This window comes from Anser cygnoides, chromosome 5 (assembly GCF_040182565.1).
Source record: "Anser cygnoides isolate HZ-2024a breed goose chromosome 5, Taihu_goose_T2T_genome, whole genome shotgun sequence".
In the NCBI taxonomy this organism is placed as follows: Eukaryota; Metazoa; Chordata; class Aves; order Anseriformes; family Anatidae; genus Anser; species Anser cygnoides.
The window spans coordinates 59,027,805-59,053,705 of NC_089877.1; the positions used below are offsets into that span (position 1 = coordinate 59,027,805).

General features: G+C 45.3%; 2 protein-coding genes across 5 annotated transcripts in view; both read right to left on the reverse strand.

Annotated features, from left to right (window-relative positions):
- Nucleotides 1–19,349, reverse strand: part of PPP1R36 (protein phosphatase 1 regulatory subunit 36) — a 42,311-nt gene extending 22,962 nt beyond the window's left edge. The window contains exons 1-8 of one of the 4 annotated variants that reach the window (XM_066998467.1): nucleotides 14,214–19,349; nucleotides 12,836–12,900; nucleotides 11,378–11,458; nucleotides 10,561–10,682; nucleotides 10,372–10,441; nucleotides 9,365–9,463; nucleotides 5,765–5,905; nucleotides 1,209–1,245 (exon numbers count right to left, since the gene is read on the reverse strand). In XM_066998467.1, coding sequence (XP_066854568.1) covers nucleotides 1,209–1,245; nucleotides 5,765–5,905; nucleotides 9,365–9,463; nucleotides 10,372–10,441; nucleotides 10,561–10,682; nucleotides 11,378–11,458; nucleotides 12,836–12,900; nucleotides 14,214–14,396 — 798 coding nt within the window. In that variant the 5' untranslated portion in view covers nucleotides 14,397–19,349. The remainder of the gene's footprint in view (nucleotides 1–1,208; nucleotides 1,246–5,764; nucleotides 5,906–9,364; nucleotides 9,464–10,371; nucleotides 10,442–10,560; nucleotides 10,683–11,377; nucleotides 11,459–12,835; nucleotides 12,901–14,213) is intronic. The other 3 variants (XM_066998464.1, XM_066998466.1, XM_066998465.1) reach the window with 3 other exon arrangements.
- A 4,158-nt stretch (nucleotides 19,350–23,507) lies between these two features.
- On the reverse strand, nucleotides 23,508–25,901 carry HSPA2 (heat shock protein family A (Hsp70) member 2). The gene has a single exon (XM_013183105.3). The coding sequence runs from the start codon at nucleotides 25,802–25,804 to the stop codon at nucleotides 23,900–23,902; it is 1,905 nt and encodes a 634-aa protein (XP_013038559.1). The 5' UTR covers nucleotides 25,805–25,901; the 3' UTR covers nucleotides 23,508–23,899.

Below are 25,901 nucleotides of genomic sequence, written 5' to 3' on the forward strand. Positions count from 1 at the left end.
AAAAAGTCGGCAACCAGTCTGGCATCAAACTTCACCACATATCACTGAAGATTTGAAAGCAGATTTTTTTTTTAAAGGTATGCAGACAGATGAGGCTAGAAACACAGTTAGCTCAGATGGATTTTGTCTTGCTCAACTCTGACCAATGTGGCTTAGTTTTGCTGCTAGAACTAAGGAGTGAACCTGGGATTACCATCCAGTTTCCTTCAATAATTAATGGAAAGAGACTAATGGGATGAGTCATTCTGTGGGGGTTCTTATCGTACACATCTGTCTCAAAAGGCAACAATTCACCCCCTTTGTCTGCATCGACTGTCAACGGAGCCTAAGGGCTTAGGCTGACAGGACAGCTATTGTTTGGGCAGCTGGAGTTAGACAAGATGATTCCCACCCAAAATGACAGCATTGTGATCACAGCAGATATTGCTACCAGATATGAACTCAGTGCATCTCACCGCCATATATCTGCTTGCTGCTTAAAAAGGAAGATCTAGCTTTTCTGTCCATTTTAACATTTGTGATCCCTGGCACAAGTTGAATCAACCCCCAGTAGATTGAGTCTCTACTAAGGTTCCTGAAAAGGTGGTCTCACTGGGACTACTGTGTATCCTTGGAATTGAATCCACAGTTCCCCTGTTTCAAGGAAAGGCTCCCCAGTTTGTAAAGTACAGAGTATAATTTGGGCCTAGCTGTTTTGTATTAATTTGCCGAAGCCTTGCTACATAGTGCGGGTCATAAATTGCTCATTGAGCTATGTGTAGCAGGCCGGAAAAGCTTGTTGACATCTAAAAACATTGCCAAGCACAATGGAAATGAAAGAAGACTGTGAAATTTCTTACCTTTAGAGATGAAATTGTGAGGCCAATAATGAGAAGAAAGCTATAGACCAGACCTCCCAGAGGGACCTCAGGCTGTGATGGGAACTGGCTGGGCTCTGAGACACAGAGGGACTGAAACTCCCCAGCTCAGGGCTCCAAGGGGGAAGAGGCTTGGGCTGAAGGGCAAAGAGTCAGTATTTTACAGAGACATTGTAATCTAGGCCCAAGAAGTAAAAGTTTACTGCAGGTACTACTCTGCCCTGCAAGTAAACCACCAGGAGGACCAAAAGGAAAGGAGCAGGCCTGTCTGCAGTACGTGAATGTGCAAGAGAGGGACATGGTCTGTGCTGACACTGTCAAAATCTCCATTTATCTTTGTGTCTTTCTTACCTCAAAGAAGTTCCGATCTTTCTGTAATGTTGTTCTCCTAAAGCAGTGAACAAGAGCACAAAATTAATAGCAGCAGTCATCCTTTCAGTTCTCTGAACAGAGCATTGAATATGACTCACGGGGCTGCTGCCAAGCTGGCATTTCACCAGGGCAATAAAGTTGTTGCTGGTAAATCCTCATTACTAGCATGCAGAGACCTACTGTCTAAGAGAAAGACAAGAATTCTGCGTTGCCTCAGAAGGAAAAAAGACAAAATATTGTGTGGCTCAGTTAATTAAATCCAACAGAACAAAGCTGGATGTTATGAGCAGGGGAGGCACCCCTACTATGCTATCTAGACTGAGCTCTCTGCTTGGGCCTCTCAAAAGTGGTCAGCTCTGATCTAACCCAGTTCCCACTGAAGTGAATAGAAAACTCTTCCTGACATCACTGGAAGAGCAACGAGTAGAGTTACCAAGGGCACAAAGCCAGGCCAATGCTGAGACAATATACTTGAAAACCAGGAAGGAGATGCCTGATGCATCTCCAAGAAGAAATGTAAAACATGTACGAAAATGACAAAGGGCCTTTGTTAAAGAAGCAGCAATTTGCGCAGTGGACGCCTGAGAGACGTTCTCACCACCCACTTGAGCCTGGGGATTCTCATGCAAAGCCAAATGACTGTCCTTCATGGAAGCAGCCATTAGAGTGGAGGGTGATGCACGCACCCCAGCAGCCACTCAGTTGTCCTGAAGCTGGCACGGCTCACCCTTGTGGAAGGGAAAGCAAGTTTTCTCTGCCAGCCTTCAGATCCTCACAGCCCTGCCAGATGCACAATAAACTCCATCTCTCTGTCAACTCACCAACTCCTGAAATGTCCCTTACCTTCCTGATAGCATCAACTGTTCCACACACTCAGGGTATACCCAGCTGCCATCACCCCAGAAACATCATTGCAGCCCCATAGCTCTATTTACCATCTTCTGACCTTCATTTATTGGTATTTTGATCAGGAGGACCACATATCTCCCTGCCCAGCTCTCACCAATCATACCCGTCCTGACATTTCAGCTGAGATCCCAAGCCCACATATTGTGCAAGGGAAAAGAAGCTTGACTCTTCAAGCATGGCACAGCCATCTGCCTAAGCAGATCTCCCAGATAACTTCAATGCTTTTGATTCCTTATGAATTCTGGAAAATCACAATATTCTGTCTTCGGAATATCAGAACAGAGGAACCTAATGTGTCCCCAGCTTTTTAAACCTTAATGTAAAAAACCCTGCTTCACCTTTAACATTAGATAGCTCAAGCATTATCTTAGAACCACTCCCCAGTTTAGCAGAGAAACCGATGCGGAGGCCAGCAACAGAAATTAGCAGCAATAATTAGAGTTAAATAATGCTAGGGGTCTCCACCCTTCTTTCCCCCAGTGCTTTACTTCCTTCAAGTAAGGTATTAAGCTAAGAGACCTGCTTGAAGTAAAGTTTCCTAAAATAAATGCTGAAGCAGGAGGCACCTCCCATGTCTAGGGCACAGTTGCTCATTACCTAGGAAAATACAGAAAGGGTTAGGAAAACATCAAACTTGCAACAAGATTCAGGACAGGACTTGTAAGAAACATGTGAATGAGTGAGCAAAGGGCATCATGACTTCCAGAAATATAATAACAGTGACTTCTTAGCGCTGTCAGGGTGACAGGATGAATTCATGCATGGAAGAGGAGGACAGCGGAAAGGGCAGACGGTGCCGTAGGCATGGGGTTTGGATGTAAGGTCATGGCTTCAGACATCTACAAGAACTACTGTTCTATGTAGAGGCACACAGGGCAATGTTTCTTGTGCCATTTTAACAGCTCCTTTGACCACGGCTGTGACTCTAATTGCTCATGGATCAAGCTAGCATCAAGGATCAGTAAGGGCCGACTCAACTATTTGTGCCATCGATGCTTGCAGCTTTGGGAACACTCTGTATTTTTCCCATTATGACAAATACCCATAAGGAAACTGGCACCACAAAAAGGTTGCACAACCTCCATCAACTTAAAAGGAGAAAGCCAGACACACCTATTCCTTCCTCAGCGTTGGAGGCACAAAAGGACTAATGCTAACATACACAAATAACAGGTCTGGAGGAACTCTCTCAAATTCCAGTCTGGGATGGTATCAAGATAGGATTTTAATGCTGCATTTTACAAATCATGTAAATTGTTAAGATGAAGACGTTCTCCATCTAAGCCTTCCTTTTTAAGGTGGGAAACTTTTGGAGAAAGTCTTCACATGAAAAATCAATGATTTTATATGAACACATAGACATTTGGAAGATCTGGAAGGGTCATTTGGAAGATCAGTTTCTCCATATAGTGTAAGATTTAATTAAAATGTTGCTATGGTGAATTACAAGGAAAAGCAAAAGCTTCAATACCAGCATGAAAACATACTTGGGTTATAAGAAAATATAGTAAAACTGGGAGTGAGTTTTACATTATCAATAATTTCTCATCTTTTTAATCTAAGCATTTTCCAGGTAAAATAAATAAATAAATAATCATCAAAGGTAGTCCTAGCCCCAGTTTCCATTTTGACAAAGGACCTTTTCCACCCAAAAGAACGTATGTTTAAAAAATTCCTAATCATCTTTTACAATTAAGAGTGTTAATCAGTTCTGTCCCTTAGCTCTCATATTTGGCAGTTCATATAATGGTCTGGGAGGCTCCAGATAACATTTAAGGTTAAACTGAGTCAGCCTGGAAGAGATTATATTTATGTAATTGCCGTATGCTATGGGAAGTGCCATACATTGTAACATGCTCAGCATTAGCCTAACTCTGAAGTCAGCTGTAGTCAGCTACCACCACCCTGCTATGAGTAACCCAGTCAGGTCTCTCTTCATACAGCACCTTACCTCATGAATGCTTTAGGACACAGCCCTTTTCTAGCCTTTGTGTTTTTACAGCCTAGACACCAGCGTCCCAACCCACTGCCAGCCTCTAACCCCCACTGTGATGGAAATATTAAAGAACACAGCTCCCTGTTTCAGCTCTCTGCTCTCACTCCCAAGCTGCTGTTCTTTTTGCCACTAGACCTGTTCCTTGCCACAATCCTGCACATTCCCATCCACCAGACAATGCGAGTGAGTGGAGAGGCAGCAGAGCTAACTAGCTCTGTATGCAGCACAGGCTGCTTTATCCAGCTGCATCCAGTCCTTGGATTCAAGTTGCTTTTTGCAGTACGTTCCTCAAAGTGAGTCTCATAAGTGCTGACATTAGGGCCACCCAACAGAAACAATGAAATGCTGTCACAACCCTCCCTGTCCAACCAGCAAGAAGGTTAGCTGGATGCCTGTGCTTAGCAGAAATCTGGAAGCAGGCATGTGGCACACAACGCTGCTCCCAGATCTGCCCCCTGAAATACCAACATGCCAGGATGCTGAGAGAATGTGCAGTTAATTTTCAGGGTCCAGTGCCCTGTGGCATGGGGGCACACCAAAATGAAAGCCCTGTGGGGACAGTGGTCTCCAGCTCCCCTTTGCCTCCACTGTTTCATAGGTTACCTTCTCCTCTTGGTTAGGAGGAAACCCAGGTTCCTCCAGCCCCAGAGAGCAGCGAGGCTGCTAGGAGCTGTGCTGCAGGAAGACAGGAGAAGGATTGTGACTCCTCTGGAGAACTGGCAGCAGAGTTTCACACCAACGGACTTTGAAAAAATGTGCCTGAAACTGCTCTGAGAAAATCCTAGTGACTGGCTACTGCCCAAAAAAAGGAAACATGCAAACTTGTCTCCAAGCCTCATCATTCCCCTAGTTTCTCTGCCTTTTAAAACACCCTCCCATTCATTTGTACCTTCTTCAGTTTCTTTTTAAATTTCCACTACAGCTTTCTGTTCCTCTCGGTCCTTAGCCGGATCTGTGGCATCTAAAGAACTACTGGTCTCCACCACTCTGAAAAAGCCATGCACCATCTTCCCTGCTCAGAGGTAGGGTCCTACGTTTCCAATGCCCACAGTCCCTAAGCACAAACTTTTTTTGTCTATAGTCCCTTCACTTGCTGCCCTTCAGAAGCATGGTCTCCTACACTTGCTATTAGTCTTATTCTATTTCAGACCTGGCATAGGAGGAAGTTTATGCAGGGATCACTGGCAAACAGCAGGCACATAACCATTTGCCTCCAAGGTTTAGTAAGTCAAAATGGCACAGGTGAGATCCATAGCCGGCATTGCTTTTTGCACTGCTGGATTTCACACTGAACCCATCAAAGTTTCCTGCTGTGTGTATCTAGCAAGCCTTCCGCATGCCAGGGCTAGAGCTTCCCAGGCTGGTATTCAGAACTCTGCTGCAACTTGCTGTGGCCGAACCAGTTGGCAACAGCTCACCAGAAACACTTCTGGAGCCAGTTACCAGCTAGAGCAGCTGGGAGATGGGGACACTTCTCTGTCTTGTGGTCCCTTTGTCCCTGTGAGTGTTCGACTCATGAGACGTTACCTCGGGCTTTCACTTGTGTCACCCAAAAGGGGCCTTGGACTTGGGATGCTGTGGCCCTTGACATGGCAAGGGTCCCCAGAAGGAAGAGCTTTCCTTGGCTTACTTTCCACTAGGCGAGTGGCTCTGCTGTGCCATGCCTCTTCCAAAGATAAAGTTACTGTAAACTTTGGCAAGGTGAATCCTGGCCACTGCTAACTTCGCCAACACATCATCCATTTCTTTATTCTCCAGAAAAATCATAGTCCTGTTAAAAAAAAAAAAAAAAAAAAAGAGATATTTTAGAGAGTGGATGCATGGTTTTCAGGCACGTAAACCAGCACACCCCATGGCACCACCGTCAGGGGACCCCTCTGCAGCAGGGCTGAGTTCAGAAGCTTCCAGCACAGCTCTGCAGTGCTGGTGGGGCCACCAGGCCTGGGGCTTGGACCCAGACAGTCTCCCTTGCCCTACAGAACTTGTAAGCTCTGTGCCCACAGCCTCTCAGGTTGCCGTCTTTGATCCTACATAGCTTATGAACCCTTTTTGCAGCCTACATGAAAGCCCTGGAGGTGCATTTAGATCTCTCCAGGCACAGACTGTCATTGGGCAGCCTGAAGCAGTGGGTCTGGCTCGTTCGGAGACAGCACTTACTTCTCTTCAAAAAGGCACACGAAGCGCTTTTGGGATGGCCTCTAAACAGGAACGGCTGACACCACAAGCCTGTATTTTAAACCACTTCAGATCAAACGCTAAGGAAATGCCAAACCAAAGAGCTTTCCATTTCCTCTGCTTCCCCTGTAATCCACCCGACTGTCTCCCAGGGCCTGGGAGCGCTACAGGCCTAAAAGTTACCAGCCTCCTTTCACGCTCGGGAGAGTTGTTTTTATCTGTCCCATCCCTGATGGCCTCCAGCTCTAAAGCTTCCTGCATGACCCACCTTTAATAATTAGGACAATTACTCTGGGCTTCTCAAGGATAATTGCTAATAAAATTCAGCAAATTTTCCTCAAAAGACATGAAAGGGTTGGAAGCAGAAACAGATAGAAACTAAGGGGGGAAGAAAATGCAGGACAGAAATAATAGCCCATGTTCCATTCATGTCTCATTCACTACTGCTTAGTTTTTGTTCTTAGAGTCACATATTTCAGAGGTGAATACTCCCAGGCTGTCTCCAGTGGGGCAATGCTTCATGCCCACTGCTTTGGAAAACTGTTTTGTTGCTTTAGAGGTTGTCTACAAGATCTTCCTGAATCTAGAGCAAGCCAGGAAAACCCAAATCTTGGATTTACCCAGAATCAGAATAGCATCAAGGGAAGATAAGGTCACAAGAAGCCAAAGATGTCCAGATTCATGCTGTTTTTCTCTTATAGGAACTCCTTCTGACATAAGAAAGTTTAATGCACAGAAGCAATGACTTCATAAGCAAAGATGGTCTTAGATGTTTTCTTGAGGCTCTGTGCACATGAGTACTTCTACACTGCCTAGGTTCAAGACAGTTGAGCTATTCAGCCCATCAAGCCCTGTGAACAAAGCAGTCACAACAGATGAGTTGGGCATCTCTCACAGGCAGCCCAAATGGCAGGAACTCCAAAAACACCAACTAGGAGCAGGAATGAATGTTTTTTCTGCATTACTACATTAGCACACAGGGTCTGCAAGAAGAGCAGCTCAAGGACTGCACAGTCGTTGGATGTGTCCACCATACAGGAACATCAGGCTGCTAAAGGACTAGGCAGGTCACCAAGCCCAGTCTCCAAGCAATCTGTCTGTCAGCTTAACTCTGAGCAAATTATAGGTGTCACTAACCAGACACATGAAATGGTACCAGCGTGTCTTGCCTGCAGTCTGTCTCTACCTGTGGCACATAGCCAGTACTACACAGGAAAGCGAAAAAGCCTCTGAAATTAAATTACATCTAGGAGGAAGGGGAGGGAGTTTTCTTCCTGAAGAAACAACTAGCAACAGCCTTGAGCATGGGATTTAAGTGGGATAAGTACAGGAAAACAAATGGCTATGCAATCTTCTTTCACATCCTCTCAAATACATCAGCATATCACATACCCAAGGATTCTTATCACAAGTGTAATTTTCTGTCATTATGATTTTATTATGTGGTTAAAAAATCCCTTTCACAAGCTCACAGAGCTCCACCTTCAGAAAAAAAGTAGTTTTCTCCCCTGCCCCCATTACTTTCTAGTAGAAGACTATTCCAGAACTTTAGTCCACAGAAGGAAAAAAACAGTCCTTGCTACTACATTTGATTTGAAATATAACATATACCAATTTCAGAATTAGACAGAAACAAGGGGGTCTTGAACAGAGAATGAAGATGCAAAAATTTTTGGTAAATTTTAACATTAAGTAAGATCTAAAATTGACTTTTGTCATTTTATTTTCCTTCCTCGTATTTATACTTTGGTAGATCAACATCCTGACTTCCTCCTTCTGCATGGTAAATGTCTCTTCTTTAAGCTTCTCTGATGTTACACTGCATGCAGCTAATCCTGGCAAGCAAGCCACTTCCCTTCAGGGGAGGCAATGAATCTAAATAAAACACTGTTACAGAATTTTTCTTTGGGAAGCTCAGAGATGGTATATATTTCCCACCAAAAGGCAGCAGTCACTCTGTGAGCACTGCATGCCATAACACAGCAAAATGTCTCTTCTGGCAGAGTTTAACCAGTGTTTATAGCTGGTAGCTACTAATCAGAGCCCTCTTGACCCAGGAAACATAAATCTGTATGGCAATAGATCCAAACTCTTCTTTGTTTCAGTCTGTTTCTGTATTTGCCACACCAGCTGATGATACGAACCATGCTGAGATGCCACGGCCAGTGCAGAGTCCTCCTTGTCCTTTACCAGCCAAGAACAAGGGGATCATTCTGCAAATTTCAGCCCAGATCACTTCAACTGGATCTAGAACCTTTGTGTTCCAAATTATGTTTTTGGTGTTCTTTATTTATGAAATATTCCTTGCACAATGAGAACCTGTCAATCTATAGGTGTGGAACAAATCAGTTCCTTAAGGCCAGCAATCCTCCAGCAGTCTTTTCTTCAATCCAGATAAATCAGCCCCTGTGTATATCAAGGCTTCATGAATTGTGAAGTAAGTAATTATCAGGTGTTTTAATAAAATAGTCAATCAATTCTCAGAGACTATTAAAGAGTCCAGCAAATCATTAAGGTTTCTTATAATCATGGTTTGTAACTCAGTAACACTTTCTCCCAAGGCATAAAACTCTCTAACACAGCAGCTCCTAAACTGTTCCTCTGGCATCCCCACTTCCACTTTGCAAGGTAGCAAGTGTGGTCACACACCCTTGCTTGGAAACTGCTTTCCTAGCATATATTTCTCATGCTGTAACATGTCTCTAGCACTGAAGAGTCATCTGAGCCTGCCTTGCAAAGTATTTAGAAATGGAATCTTGGAGCAATGTGACCCACAGCCCAACTAAACGCCCAGCACACTCAGCTGTGATTCGGAGGTGCTCTGTATTGCAAGCAGAAATGACGGGATGCTAATGCTGTTATTGGGAAATGGAAACAGGGGATGGTTATTCGATCCAGGGCACCCACACAGATTTAACATTTGGGTAGTAGTAATGATTTATTCAGACTGCAGTATTATCCTGAGGAGATAAATACCCAGGGCAAAGCCTGGGTATTTACACACTTAAAGTCGGGCAAGCTCTGGGGACTCACAACCCTAATGTCTTGTACTCACGAAATCAAGGATGTGGTTTCCTTTTCCAGGGCAATTTTTTCCAGGTAAAAAGATAAGTAGAAAAGCAGGGCCATGAGGAACTCATCTAGTTTCTTATTCCTAAATGAAAGGTAGAAATGTCACTGGGAAGTCTGTAGGTCTGTAGATATAGACACCACCAGACCATTACAACAAAGAACAAAGTCTCTGCTCAAGGGCCTGCATTATACCAAATATCAGCTGTGTGGTTAAGACCCATTCAGAGTAAACACTCCACTCCACAATGGGACTTTGGAGGCTTTTAGAGAAATACTAGCAGTGTCCAAGAAACATGCTGAACAGTGGATTGAACTGGGTATTATCAGACTTACTTTCTGCAAGCACATTTTCTGCACTGAACATGCTGAAAAAGCAGCATTTGCATTCAGAGGAAGACAGGAAAACTGGGACAACTGGGACACCTCTCCCCTTGTCAAAGGACAGTATGACTAAGGTCCAACAAAGTCTACAGATACATTTCTAAATGAAAGGCAATGCAGCCAGTGTTTGGCCCTGGCAATCTCAGGGATACGCCTGAGATGTGATGCTCTGCCGGCTGCCTCCTTGCTTTTAGCATGTAGAGAAGTACCACTGATAAGCAGCGGCAGCAGTTAATGAGCTCTGCAGCTCTGAGTGGAACCGCAGCTGCACAAGAAGGTAGCCCAGATGCCCAGTCGTGTTAGGGACTCACAGTGCATGCAGTGTTGCGGATGCTCTGGCAAACGTGGAATTTATCTCAGTGTAAGATGAATAACAACCTTTGGACATTTAGGCCCAAGTTCTTGGCTCTCTTTAGCTAACAGAGTGGAAGGCTTCCAAACAAGCGATGGGATTATTTCTCTGAATGCCAAGGTTAAAATTTGGTGTTATTTCACACTAAACTCCTCTTCTAAGCCTCTGATATTTCATACTCTACTTCTCATAGACCGTAGTCTGTCCACTACCGGACACACACACATAATTCTTGAAACAAATTGTACATAACATACCCCATAACTGCTGCAAAAGGTAGCATGCGCTCTGACTTTCTTTCTTCTTCTTTCAAAAGTAAAGCAACATCTGAAAACACAGAGGAGAAAATAGTATATCCTCCAAAAAAATGCTAGCTGCTAGTAGAAATAGTTTTCTGATTTCTGTGGGCAATGCCTTGCTGATACAAGATACCAACATTTACTCACATTTGACATCATCCAACGTCACGTATTCATGTTGTACCCACTTTGAGAGCTTATGGATTTTTTCCTCTTTGTCAGCCAGCCTTTTTTCAGGGAGCGTTGCACTGCATTCGTCTTGGAAGATGCTAGTAGTTGACCAATACGTAGCATTTAAGGACACTATTAATTCCAGTCACAGAACAGTCACATTATCTACCTGGTATGCACTTTCCTCATTGCACACAATTTCAAAGGGCCAGGCAGTGAAATGTGTTTGGCAGATAGCCTGAACTAACTTTCAGCTATTATAACCACAAAACAGGCTGGGAATGTTAGGAGAAATAGGACATTTCACCTCCAAGCTTGCTTCTGAAGTTGCCCTTTTAGTTGCTAATATAATAAATTGCGACTATATTATTTAGATCAAAGAGGTTTTAAGTAATGGATGAAAGTCAGCTACACCGTGTTGTGAATTTATAAAATTAATAATAATAATAATACTTTAATCTTTGAAGTACCTTACAAAGATGAATTAATTACCTCACAATACTCTTCAGAGCAGATGAGAATTATTACCTCTTTCTGAGTGATCTGGAAACAGCAACAAAGATGCAGAACGACTTTACCAAACTCACAGCAGGCTAGTGCCTGAGCTAGCATTCAACACCAGGCATGTCTGGCCCTGTTTTTGTGTTCAGACCACTCATCCGCCCTATTGAAATGACAGGTGGCTCCCTGTTTCACGTGTTTTGTTCAGACATGATCCTCAGACAATGGATAAAAATATTCCCACCCAAATAATCTTGTTCCTTCTTGAGCTAAGTCAGTCGGCTTGACATACCTCTTTAATGTCTTGACACATATTTCCCGAAAGCAAGTATTTTTTCCTTCCTTAAGGTTTTCCTGAGATGTTGGACTGGAGCTGAAATAGAGAGTGTGAGCATGCAGTGGCATGAATTTACATTTTTAGCAGCAGTGCAAAAAGGTCAACATGCCATGATACACAAGGAATATATATTTCATCCTCTAACTGACACTAAGAAAACATCTGGGTCGTGCTGAGGTCCGCATGAGACATTGCTTTCAAGAACAGAGAAGCAAAAAGAATGGAAGGTTCCTCCTGCTCTGCCTCCTGCCATCATAAGCACTGCATCATGTAAACCCTTCAAGTCACCCATGTCTCAAGTGGCTTCACCCTCCTGCTCTTGTCCTGACAACGCCAATGAATAGGGACTTTCTTCTAGTTTCCAGCCTAAATGTATTCACAGTAGCTTAATGTATATACGCTCCTGACCTTCAGCTCAACTACTTCTTTCTCTTCTTGTAGGGAGACGGAAGAGGGTTTTATCTCAGAAAAGAGATTTTAAATGCAAACTGCTGAGTCCCAAAGCTTGTCTTTGGGTTCACCAAGGGCAGAGGCAGCAGACGTGGCTGGGAAACTCATTCCTGTCCCGGAGAGCACTGGGCAGAGTCAGCAGCATCCCCAAGCCCATGAGAGAAGCTGGCTGATGCTGCTGAGACTCAGACCATGAAAGGCAGCCACAACAGCCGTGTGGTCAGGGAAGAGGTGAGCAGCCCAGCTCTGCCGTGACGAAGGCTTGGAAAATGACAGCAGGGCAGGGAGGCAGCAGCAGGGAGAGGGCGACTGACCCAGCTGCCCCACGCTGCGCTGCACCGTGCACTGCCTGCCCTGCGTCTGGGCAGAGGGCAGCAGAGGATATTGTTTCTCCCCGGTGCTTAAATGTATGGAAATTTTTCAGGCCAGATGAAGTCTGAATCCACAGCTGCCACACAAATTCAAACTGCAGGTACATGAGCTTTCTCCCCTGCAGAGCTGTGGGTTCCCAAAAGGTTTGCAGTCCTACAGTGCTCACTGCCATGCGGGGCCAAACATAATGCAGACAGCTTCAGTCTGCGGACTTAGTGGACCTCCACCTATAGATGCCAGGGATGGCATTTAGCCCTCACTTTCAGCACTGCTGCTGCACTGCATGGCTTTCTGGCACAGGGCAGGACTTGCCACACACTTTTAGCAGTCCCTCTGAAGTGAATTCATCTTGAAAGCAGTACAGAACAAATACATATTTCTGTTTTTCTCCATTACCATGATGGGATAAATGCCACAGAGTAACATTTAAGAGCTCCAGTCTCGATAAATATATATATATATATACAAATACATATTTGTCATGGAGTTGATTTTCAGCCAAAGCGATGTTAGACTGATTTTGCCTTACTTGGAACAGCTGAATCAAGGCCTTAAACCTGCACAATCTGAAACCAAATAGAATTCTTTTACCTTGCAAATTCAAGTGTATTAGTATCATCTTTCCAGTACCACACGCCTGAAGTTAGTTTTATGGTCTGCAAGAAAACAGCACGCAGGTTACATGTCAGAAACACAATGCTCTTGTTCTCAGCCCGGCTCGACAAAATATTTAGAAAACGAGCATTGTGTATGTTGCCCATTACGTATCTTTCTTAAAACTGCTTTATAAATAAGATAAACACTTATAAATTTTATCTTATAAATAAGATAAAACACACACACACACACACACATACACACACAAAAGATCTATCCTTTTTATGTCTTTCAGGTTATTAATTAATAAAAATAATAATAATAATAAATACTTGAAAGTTTGCTAAGGAACATCAGTTCTTTGATTGCCAGCGAATTAATAAAGACTGAGAAATCAAATGGAGCCATGCATTACACAACACATCACTTTTATTTGGTTTTGATAACATTTATGTAATTATAGTGACTAAGCACCAGGAGAAAGGAAATCTTTGTTTAAAAATAAAGAAATGAATAAATGAGTTATGCACTTCACTGATGTCCTGAGAACTTTAAGTCAACACCAGATAGACCCGGCAGGAGACACTGAACAAAACCACCAATAACAGGATTTTACAGTATCCATACATTCAAAAAAATCTATACAAAACCAAAAATCCCCTAAAAAATAAATAGAGATTAATTAGCACCTTTCTTAATTAACAAAAGACACTTGCAAACTCCTAACTGTTTTTTTGCAGGTCACCTTTAAAGTAAAATCCATCTTATTGCTGAAATCCTTCTGCCTAAAACTTAAACCAGGTGAAAGCAGGCTTTCTGTGAACTTTTGCCTGGTGTCATTCAGACAGACAGCAATGCAAGTCTCAGCTTCTTGCTCAATCTCATTTGGTAGTAGAACGCCAAAATAATTTTATGTCAGCAGCCAGCAGCCCGAGCAATGGTTAAACCACAGAGAGGAATATTAGGAAACCGTGGCCATAATCCTTTGACAGAGTGGTTATTTAAACTTGTCAGTTTTAGTCTTCAGTTCCAGCTTTCGAATACTGGTTTACAACTCGCAGAAGAAAAGGCCCACACAAATGCAACACCTTTACATTAGACACAAGGGGTTATGAACTGTGAACGAAAAACAGAAAATGTGGTAGCACAGCAGAGCAGTGCCTACCACAGCAGGACAGCAGGAGGAGATACCACCCCCACGTCTTACAAATACAGCTCGGTTCTCACTGACATGATGGCTGAAGGGCTGCCCTGCCCACCCTGCTCCCTCCGCGGCCATCTCAGGGGGTTTCCCGCTGTCCCCAGGACCTGCTGCAGAGGCAGAAGTGGGCCGCAGGAACAACGTGGAGCTGGGCGAGGTGGGGACACTCACCGAGATCATGGTGCTTGCCTGGGATGTGGCCGGGGCGCTCAGGCCGGCTCTGTTTACAGCAGCGTCCCGGTGACGCCCGGCCGTCCCCTGGGAGCTGCAGATCCCAGCACACAAAGTGCCCTCCGGCCTGCTCCGTGCGCGGGGACTCAAGGTCCACATGCTCAGCTCCTTCTCACCAAGCATCTTCCCTGGGTAAATTTTCAGTCAAAACAGAGAAAGGAAGTGTTTCCTGTGCAGCGCCACCTCAGTGGCCGCTCGTTTGGGCCTACAGTGTCCTTTGAAGGCAGCGAGCTGCAGAGGTGCTCCTGATCACTGGCACAGGATGGCACCCATTCCCCCCGCTGTGGGCATGGATGTCTGCACCACACCTGGAGCATTACACATCCTTTAGCTTGGGCCTTTACAAGATAAAAAAGTGTATCTGCTAAGTCACAAGTCTCCAGTGACATGTCTCAAGTCCCTGTGCAAGCAGGCAGCTCCAGATTTGTGAGTTCCCCCTGCAAATAATTCCCATATGGTAAGCCAGGACGCTGAAGGTCTGAGGGAGGGTTTTTGATCTTTGGGATTCTTTGAAGCACTGCTGGGCAAGCAGAAAATCTCTCATACTAGACATTCACAGTGGAAAAGTGTTGTGTATAACTGGTACCGCTTAGCTAGCACCCAAAATTGGTATGAGTTATATCAACAAAAGTACTTCCTGCTGGTAGAAGGCAAGTCCCCAAGAAGGGTGAGGTTTTGTGTCCCCAAGAAGGGTGAGGTTTTGTGTTACAGCTAAGCCAGCCTAAAAGCTCGTTGTTGATGGGAGAGGCATTCTTGCTCCCATCTAACTTTTCCCATCATTTATCTTTGTGTTTATTCTATACCTTCTCAGGCCCCACAGCAAGGCGGCTACCTAAACTGTCAAAAGAGTAATCCAGCAAAAATAAACGAGAAGTTTTCTGTTGGGTTAGTGCTTCGCATCGGTTCAGTGCAGTCAGAGAGGGCCAGAGGAGATGCAGATAAAGGTAAAGGGGCAGGAGCACAGCTCTCAGTAGATCAGATCAGCTATGAGGTGAAAACCAGTCACAGTCTATGAAAATTTTCCCGGTACAGCTACGCTAAGTATGTACTTGGAAGCAATGAAAATACCTGATCTAGGACTTTTAGACAAATCAGCTCTGTAAGACAGAAATAACATTTCCTATGCTTTCAGCTCTTACAGGTGGCCTCATTCTTTTTTGTGATAGTTTCTAGCTATGGAAAATACTCCTGAAAGCAGCACTAAGATGTTTGTGAGCACATGGAAGAGCACAGGGACAATACAACGTGGGGGAAGAGAATTTCCATGAAACAATCTGCTTCCTGTCCCTAGCTGCCCCCCATTGCCACAGCTGTCCAGACACTGCATCTTTTCTCCTGTAGGTACTCTTTAAAGGCTTATCCATGCTAACAAAATTAGTCCATGAATAGCTAAGCAAGAATCTCAAATCATCCTGAAAATTCAGCTGACTCTGTTCTCTGCAGTCACCCCCCCATTATATATTTTTTTTGACAATCATATTGTGTATGTTGTGTTTCCAGTTGCTATTGCAGGCTGCCAAGTACATATCCATGACTTGGCAGCCAAGTTACATATTTAAGAGGATGAGAGAAGCAGGTTTGAGAGCGACCTCAGATCTCACTCACAGCAGCCAGACAGCACTGCAGAAATAGGCTCTCATCAGGGGACAGTGGGAGGTATGGAATTAATGGCTCATCATCAGACTGCTTGATAGAGTGGGGCTGTCATCTGCCTCAGGGGACCATCAGCCCACCTCTGTTCCAGTACAAGTCCTGACAAAAGAACCACCCAAAGTAACGGACAAGTAGAAGATTCTCAGGAGACAGGACTACTGCTTTACCAGGGTTGGGAGCAAATTGGCACAAAAAGCCCAGAGTAAATACAGGAATAAACTAAAACTGAGAACAACCTACAGGGAGCACAACTCTGAATGGGAAGTCTGGGGCTGAGAGCTAAAGAAAGAACTGGCTAGGCAGGCAAGGAAGGCTTGGGAATTGGAGAGGCAGACAGGTGAGGTAGGGGAGATGAAGACATCCAGGAGGGATTTGTGGGCAGTGGGACAGAACTGGCTCTGGACAAGCTATGAGGCTAGAACAGACAACAGTGCTGGGGGGACCCCGAGACTGACGGCGTTCCCTGGACAGGAGACTTGGCATATTCAGACACAGCACTCTACTTAATTGAGTGCTCACTGGAGGAGATCAGTTCACTGCAGCTACTTAATGCAGAGCTGAGCACCAAACATCCCACCCATGCTGATGGCCCAAATGGATATCAGTCTAAAAAAAATTAAAAGCCTGGCATCGTGTCGCAAAGGAGATTAGTGTCTGCTGGATCCCTGCTTCGGCTGTTGCAAAAGTTGGAAGCTATAAAGTGGGTGAGCCAGAAGATTACAAGAAGTGAAATTAAGGTGTAATGGTTGAAGCAGTTGAAGGCTATGTGGGAAACTGATTTCCATATGGGCTTCAGTCACAAAATTCCAGGCAAATCACTTCAACCCGCATTTAAAGCTAATGACCATTATTTGCATGCTCTTTTCTTTCTGAGCAAAGGGCCTTGGCAGGACTGAGTATCCACAGCTGTGACCAAAGCCAATGGGAACTGTACTTAAACCTACAAAAAATGTACTGAGCTGAGTGCCTTGGCATTTCCAGTGGAAGAGCCCATAATAGGAAGAAGGTGTTCTGCTTTTATAGCTTTATTTTATCCCGTGTCACATCTCAGGGATGAAAGCATGAAGCAGTCACATGTGATGGCGATGAGCTTCACAGGACACTCCTTCAGAGGTGGGGCTGGCCAACATATGGTAAAAAAGGTGTGCATTGAATTGGGAAATATTACTTTTTTAGAGAGCCCATGCTGCCCGTCCTGCACACTGACTGAGGTGCCCTATAAAAAACATAAATAAATATGTTACCATGTAATTAAAAACTGGGTTATGATACATAAGCAGAAAGAAAGCAAGAAATAGGATTGCTCAGATGGTCATAATTCCAGCACTTCATACTTTCTGAGCAACTGACTTTGCAGTCTTAATAGCCCTTCTTTTAATGTTGTTTCTTGTGGTGTTTGTGTCCATGTGCGTCTCAGTAGCTGCAAACACTCAACAGTACGCATATGTAACCATTCCTTAGGTATATCTAATGTTTAATTCAGATATCACACCCAGAAAATAAACACATGCATAAACTCAAGAAAAAAATCACTGACTCACCAGCCATTCAGAGTCATTCACCTCTTTTCTGCCTCTTTTTTTTTTCTTCTCGCTGTGTCAAGTCTCTGTCTTCCATAGCCACCATATTAATTTCCTCCTCTCTTCCCAGGGGCAGGTAAATGTCAGCCCTGGTTTCCCTGGGAATATTAGACTCTGTGTATGTGCAAGGCTGTTTGCATTAGACACAAAAGCATAGAATTCAATTTCACAGAAGGTAATACTTATTCCATGACTATGCCATTTACCTGCCAACTACTTTTGCCTGCTCATTAAAAAGATGATCATGCTATATGAATGGAATAATGTCCCTAGGCATAACACTGTTAGCACTGGTGTGCTTTTTCACGTCGTATTTGTGCAAAATTGAAGCTCCTGTTCCTTGTTTTCAGCAATTTGCAATGCCCCCCTCTATCAACGCTGCAGCCTTTAGTTCCGTAATTCAGACAACCAAAGCAAAAGGTGGTTAAAGGGCTATCCCGCAGCTCCTGGCGAGATGCTGTGTCCCCCTAACGTCCTGCTACACCACTGCCAGCCCTGCCCCAGGTTCCCAGCCCTGTGGCCCAGCTGCCTGCCGTGTTTGGCAGCGACCACATCCACAGACACAACCCTGCTGATGGTCAGAGTAAGAACTAGCTGTCAAAGCCAGGATGAACTTCTGAGGGAAATCAGACCACAATGACTGCCTAGCACGGCGTATGGGAATAGAGCCTGCACTTGGGAAGCCAGAAAAACCAGCTGCACATTCTTTTAATGAAATCCTCCTGCAATTACTCCCTCCGCGTGGTTTTATCAGATGAGATTATTGAACATTAGCACTTGTCAGCTATTTTCATGCAGCTAGACATTTGCCTTGTGCTCCTAACAATCAACCTTTTGTTACGAACACGCCTCTTACAGAAAGGAAGAAGTATTTAAATGTGCCTCATATCCAACAGGTATTTTCATAAATTTGATTTAGATTCAGTATTCTGAGGTGCTCAGAAATCTACGGAACTAAACAAAAACGTCAATAGCCCACTTTCTATTTCTTCTCCAGATTATGATAACCATCTCACTGCTATGCAAGGAGGAAAATATAGTGAAAATTGAATACAGTCTAACTACAGACAAGATCTTCTCTATTCAATACTGTGAGCCTTGAAATAATTATAATAGAGCACATTATTTTTAGTTTTTAGTTTATTACTAAGAATTTTTATTTCATTTAGAATTTTTAGTTTACTTCTCTTCCACATACAGAGCTGGGGACAGGACTAAGGGCTCGCTAGCATCGGTTGTCTTTAAACAGGCTGTCTTAGTACACTTGCAAACATGGTGTGAATGAGATCTGTAGGAAAACAAGGAGTCTGCCAAATGAGAAATAAACATGGTTTTGAAAGAAATATGTTTACATTTTTGGATACAGCCTAGCAAAAAGAAATGCTACTTTCAGCTATGACATATGATTGCTAAACTGTCAGCTCAGACTTGCAAGAGCTCTTACAGGGACTGATATTTAACGAATATTTCATGATGCTAGCCAGTGAAAAACAAAGAAACCAGGACCAGTAAACCCATGTGCTTTTTTTTTTTTTTTTTTAAATAGATTTTTGTCTGAGATACAGAGGTACAAAGTATTAGCACTTCTGGAAGTGTTCTTATTGCTATTCAAAACAGAGCAGTGGCATTTTAGCCTGTTCCAACAGATAAGGTACAGCTGTGTTGCTGCTAACTGCTGCCTTGGCACGAGCATAAATGAGTTCATGCCTTTTTGTCCAGGACACAACAGTGACCTGGCACTTTCTATACAGGCCAACGCACAAAAAGTAGTTCCTGAACAGTGGGAGAGAGTATCTTCAGCAATGGAAAAGGAACAAAAATTTCCTATACTACTTTTGATTTTCCTTTCAAAAAAAAAAAGAAAAAAAGACTTCAAAAATGTCCTGGTTCCCCTCTCTAAAATGGTGCTGTTATTGGGATGACCAGAGGAACCAGCTTTTCTGTGTCTCCACCCTACTGATGCAGGAGAGAGTAAAGACAAATGGGTCATGCAAGGGCGGATCAGGGGGTTTTAAATACTGCTGCTTCATATGTGGAAGTGAAGTATGTTGCTGCATCTGGAAATGCTGGCCTGCCCAACTATATAATCACCACACTGCTACAAGCAAAATCTACTCGAGAGGCAGGTCTATGCTATAGGCTGCTGCCTGCATAAATATGTGGATGAGAGTGGTGGAGAGATGTGATACCTGACCCACATAGGTGTGCTGGAGAAGCCTTACTAGCATAACTCGTTTTGCTGTGGGGTAGGGAGGGGTGGTAACTTTCCTGTGATGAACAACTACAGAGCGTAATTTTGCTGCTGTAAGAGCATCCACGTGCTTTGCTGGTTTAATATCACAGGATTCCCATCTACCAAGGTGCCAGCTTCCTAATGGAGGCAGAGATTACACCACTGTGTATTTTCCAAAGGGACAAAGCAGGAGAACCTCACACCAGGTGCAGGGTTGGGTAAAGAAGGAGAAATTTGGAATACCTTTTAAATCATTAGAGCTTGAAATGCTATTACGTTACAATGCTTTGGCAAGACTGAAGAAAAAAAAAAAGGCGCTTTAATGCTAAGTATGCAGGCTGAGAGTAAGTGCAAGCTTTTTAACGTCATACAGTGCATATACACACAGAAAAATGCCGAGGCTGGAGATGTGAATTCCCTGAGCACACTTGCCTTCTCTTCCTGTCCCTCCTATGCACCTGGGGGAGCGGCTGGCAATGTGGAAGATGAGATTTGCAGCGCAGTCCTGCAATGTCACATCTTCAGAGCTGTCACCCCTCGGCTGCGACCCACGGTGCCGCAGACCTTCAAGGAGAACCTCTCAAACAAATGACAGGCAGCTCCCGAGAGCAAAGCTGCCCAGCCTGCGGGGCTCTACGCGGTGTCTCCCGCGAGATAAAAGGCAGGCTGCTGGGGTATATTCACTCTGGTCTTTAAGATGCTATCACAAGGGATGAGCAGGGCTGCAGCCTGTCTGCTAAGCCCTCTGTGCTTCAGAACTTCAAACAGATGCTACAGAGGCGGCGGGGCATGGGGCTGAGTCACCAGTCACCAACCCGGCTGGGGGGACGCAGCCAGCCCCAGCACGTCCCAGCTTCCCTGCTCCCAAATGGGTTGTCTCAGGCATCCCCGATGTCCTCAGCTCCCTCGCAGCTCTCTTTCATGGCACGTTAGTTTAGTAATTTTTTTTTTTGGTTTTACTTTGGCTCTTTTGGCTCTTCCCATTCCTCTGCAGAGTGAGGGTGGGGCATTGCAGGATTCCCTGCATGGCACACGGGAGGGATTGCTTCACATTGCTACACACCTGGCTGCATGGCCAGTGAAGTGCTAAAGCGCTTAGGGATTTTAATTTGGGTGATTAAATTCTCCAGTATTAAGGCTACGGGTGTTCCTCTATATAAAATAGCGCCATTCATATAAACTCGATCAGCAAATACAAGGAGCCATCAGAAGTTAACACTGTAGTTGCACAAGTGCTACTAAGTTATAGCCACTTTATAACCTTCCCATGGGCTTGGTCTTTTGCACAGCCCTATTTAAGAATAAGCAAAATTCAGAAAGGCAAAGCCACAATTTTGGCAAAAGGAGGCGGCTTTCCCTGCGAGTCAGGACAGTACCGAGGATGAGGCACGCTGAGTGTGGAAGCAATGAAACTGCAGATTTTAGACCAGATTATTTTCCTGGCTTTGGCAAACTCATTTCAAATGCGCAACTACTCCACGGAACTACCTGTACAGATCAAATACTCCTATTTGCAAACGAGGAGAAGCATTTCCCCCCCCCCCGACACCTACTTTATTTCTTCAAGAAACCAGGTGGAAAAATTATACACACTGGAGTCAGTGGGGAGTTGCCACTAACTTCAGCAGGAAAAGTTTCTGCGGTAAGTTCAATACACTGAAAACCAACTCAAAATTCTTCTTTGTTTTATAAACCAAGTAGACCAAGGACGAGGAATCCAGCCCTGAGCTCTTCAAGTTTTCTGCCTCTTGCATTTTGGGGAGCTGTTTACATATTTGAAAGGTTACTTTGTGCCTTGAGACTTCCAATCTTTCCAGTTGTGCAAGCAAGCAGAAGTTCCTCATCCTTAAAACGTGCCCCACAATCTGTCCAGGCTAAAAAGTATCCCTTTTTCAGAAAAAAAAAAAAAAAAAAAAAAAAAACACAATTACTCCAGTGTTAGCCTGTGCACGTCCTCGGCCGCTTGGGTGCTTTAACTCCCAGCGTTTGGAGAGGTGCCTTGCTCCCGTGGTCCCTGTTACTCCTGCCTGCCCCTCCACCGAAATGCAGCCACCAGCACAGAGCAGCAGTGACCGAGGTGAGCGAAAGGACAGGTGACAAACAACCTGCTGCCTGCATTTAGCCAAATTAGCTCTGCAATACCTTTAAATAGACGCTTGGGAGAAACAACAAGAAATTGTATTTAATAACTGGGAAGCGACACTGAAGAACGCACACCAAGAACTGGAGAGCAAAGGAAACTATGTGGCAAGGACGATTACAAGTCAGTCAACAGAAAAAATAGTTAACCTTAATTTACAGCAACCACGGGTGCTACCTGACCCTTATCGGCGCCCCGTAGCAGTGGGTCCTGGGTTAGGAAGCACACATCTGATGCAGTATGACAGTTTGCAGCAACAACTTGTCTCTTACCGATGACCTATTGCTATTCATAAATGTATTTGTCTATTAGCTCCTAGGAAAAACTAATCAAAAAGCCATGGTGTCTTTTACATTCTTGGGGTCCTGTATTTGCTACAGTCTGGAAATCCAGGGGTTGAATGCCAGGAAAATGCTGTGTACCTAAACATCAAAAACACCCAGCCTGATTACAGCCTTCCGAGATTTTGCTTAAGTAGTCAGCAGGTGCTTAAGTTGCAGTAATGGACTTTTCAAGTCCTACTGTGATTGTACTGCCATTTACATATGAACCGTTCAATAAACTTTAAGTGGTTTTGAGTAATTTAAGCCAACAGCTGATCAAACAAGCTTTTTACAAGCCTCGCATTCCAGTAGCGACTGTAACCCCTCTCTGTAGCCACGCGATAGTGCGCACGAACCAGCAGCCTGCGCTTGGCAAGCCAGCCGAGAGAAATCCGCCTCGTAAACCAGCCTTTCACATCTCCGCTGGTATTAAACACTACGCAAGTTTATTTTAGCCTGCCCTCTTATAACAAAACGTCCCACAGAGGTGTTTTCTCTATCACCTGCAAGCTCACGGGATTTGAGCCCGGAAAGCTGTTGGAGCTGCAGAAGGCGCAGCGCCTGCCCCGCTCACCCAAACAAGAGCAAGCCTGCTGATTTCCTGCAACTGCCCGCTGCCGAGCAGTTTTTTCCCTTAAAGGACAAGGCAGCCCGAAATGTGCATGTCATCAGGCTCTTTCCACTACAGCTAATTAGCTCTCGGCTCCTCTGACTCCAAACACTGCTGTTTTGCTTTCTGAAACAAATCAAGAGCTCCAGAGACTGTTTGGAGAAGAGCTGGGCAAGTTTAACTACTACAGAATTTGCCTATTCTATCAGCTTCGGCATCCTGACTCATTATTCAGCATTTACTGCGCTCAGGATCCTTGGCAGCCTTACTTTCGATCAACTTAGGAAGCGAAAAACACTTTCAATATAAAAAAAAAAAGCTCAGCTTGCACGCAAGCAACCCAAGAATAACTCAGCAGTTTATATAGCTGGCCACGCACTGCATTGCCAAGCCCAGCTGTCCCCGAAGCAGAACTGCCTAATTGTGCTCATTTCCATGCCGCTCCACTCGGGGGGCACTTGCACAACAAGGGGCCCTGTGCCCCACACTCCACAGCTGGAGGGAGTCCAGCCCAATCCCCCCACACCAGCCTGAAGCTGGAAGCTCAGCCCCCCAGGGCAGCTCCGTGCCTGTCAGGAAAGGCACCCGCAGGGCTGCTTGGGGCTCCCTGTCACCACCCCAGCCCCGCTCAGGAGGTTGGGGGCATCTACTCACCCCTCCACCCCCCACCCACAAAATGAAGGAAGCTGAAAGACTTATGCTTTAAATACATTTTATTTATTACCAAAATTTCCAGAAGCCAAGTTTGGCATTTCTCATCTTCCATAAAGATATTTTTTTTTCCCCATGCATAACTTGAAACTTGTCAACTGCAACAGTTGCGTGGTTACTTTAGAAGAGACACTTAAACAGAGACAAACATCCAGAATACAAGTAGCTGTATCTGAATTAACAAAATTTCTCTATTACTAACCTTATAAAGCAGGACGTGCCTTCCCTTTTATCAAAACCAAGCTGATAGATCTGCCTTTATACACACCCAACAGAATAAACTCTGTTATTGGCAATGACGTTTTTCTTAAACGTTAGAAAAATATAAAGCAAAGAATGGAGTGACTGTCCATAAACCAGTCTATACTCAGTCCTTTTAATCTACTTCTTCGATAGTTGGGCCACCAGAGCCACCTGCCCCAGCTCCTCCAGCTCCCTGGTACAATTTTGTGACGATCGGGTTGCAGAGTTTCTCCAGCTCTTTCTGCTTGTGCTCGTACTCTTCTTTCTCAGCCATCTGGTTGCGATCGAGCCAAGAGATCACCTCCCGACACTTGTCAAGCACTTTCTGCTTGTCCTGGTCACTGATCTTTCCCTTCAGTTTATCATCCTCCACCGTCTGCTTCATGTTGTAAGTGTAGGACTCGAGCGAGTTCTTGGCTCCCACCCGATCTCTGTTGGCTTCGTCCTCTGCTTTGTATTTCTCTGCTTCTTGCACCATACGGTCAATGTCATCCTTGCTAAGGCGACCCTTGTCATTGGTGATTGTTATCTTGTTCTCCTTACCCGTGCTCTTGTCCACCGCACTGACGTTCAGGATACCATTGGCATCTATGTCGAAAGTAACCTCGATCTGGGGGACTCCGCGGGGCGCTGGGGGGATGCCTGTTAGATCAAACTTGCCCAGCAAGTTGTTGTCCTTGGTCATAGCCCTCTCACCCTCGTACACCTGGACCAGGACACTGCTCTGGTTGTCTGAGTAGGTGGTGAAGGTCTGAGTTTGTTTGGTGGGAATGGTGGTGTTACGCTTGATGAGGGCAGTCATCACTCCACCGGCTGTCTCGATGCCCAGGGACAGGGGGGTGACATCCAGCAGAAGCAGATCCTGCACATTCTCGGACTTGTCTCCCATGAGGATAGCTGCTTGCACTGCAGCACCGTAAGCAACAGCCTCATCAGGATTGATGCTCTTGTTGAGCTCTTTGCCATTGAAGAAGTCCTGTAGTAGTTTTTGGATCTTGGGGATACGGGTGGAGCCTCCAACCAGCACGATCTCCTGGATCTGGCCCTTGTCTAGCTTGGCATCACGCAGGGCCTTTTCTACTGGCTCCAGGGTGCCACGGAAGAGGTCGGCATTGAGCTCCTCAAAGCGGGCACGAGTAATGGAAGTGTAGAAGTCAATGCCCTCGTACAGGGAGTCGATCTCAATGCTAGCTTGCGTGGAAGAGCTGAGAGTGCGCTTTGCCCTCTCACAAGCCGTACGCAGCCGCCTCACCGCACGCTTATTGCCAGCAATGTCACGCTTGTGCTTACGCTTGAATTCTTCCACAAAATGGTTCACCATGCGGTTGTCAAAGTCCTCCCCCCCCAGGTGGGTGTCCCCAGCTGTGGACTTCACCTCAAAGATGCCATCCTCAATGGTAAGGATGGAAACATCGAAAGTGCCCCCTCCCAAGTCAAAGATGAGCACGTTCTTCTCGCCAGCCCGAGTACCTTTCTTGTCCAAGCCATAAGCTATCGCAGCTGCTGTGGGCTCGTTGATAATACGCATCACATTCAGGCCAGTGATGGTGCCAGCGTCTTTGGTGGCCTGGCGCTGGGAGTCATTGAAGTAAGCAGGCACTGTGATGACAGCATTCTGCACCTTGCGCCCCAGATAGGCCTCGGCAATCTCCTTCATCTTGGTAAGCACCATGGAGCTGATCTCCTCGGGGAAGAAGGTCTTCATCTCACCCTTGTACTCCACCTGCACCTTGGGCTTGCCACCCTCGTTCACCACACGGAAGGGCCAGTGCTTCATGTCTGACTGCACCGTGGGGTCATCATACTTGCGGCCGATGAGGCGCTTGGCATCAAAGATGGTGTTGGTGGGGTTCATCGCCACCTGGTTCTTGGCAGCATCGCCGATGAGCCGCTCAGTATCGGTGAAGGCCACATAGCTGGGCGTGGTGCGGTTGCCCTGGTCGTTGGCGATGATCTCCACTTTGCCATGCTGGAAGACGCCCACGCATGAGTACGTGGTGCCCAGGTCGATGCCGATCGCCGGCCCTTTGCCAGACATGACGGCGGCTTTCTGCGATCAGCTGCTCGTTCGCTCCCGGTTACGTCCCCGCCACCCGCTCCCGCTGCCTTCTGCGGCACGTTCTGCCGTTGCAGCG

Excerpts from the sequence above, each read along its gene's own strand:
- HSPA2 (XM_013183105.3), bottom strand. The coding sequence starts at position 25,804 with ATGTCTGGCAAAGGGCCGGCGATCGGCATCGACCTGGGCACCACGTAC.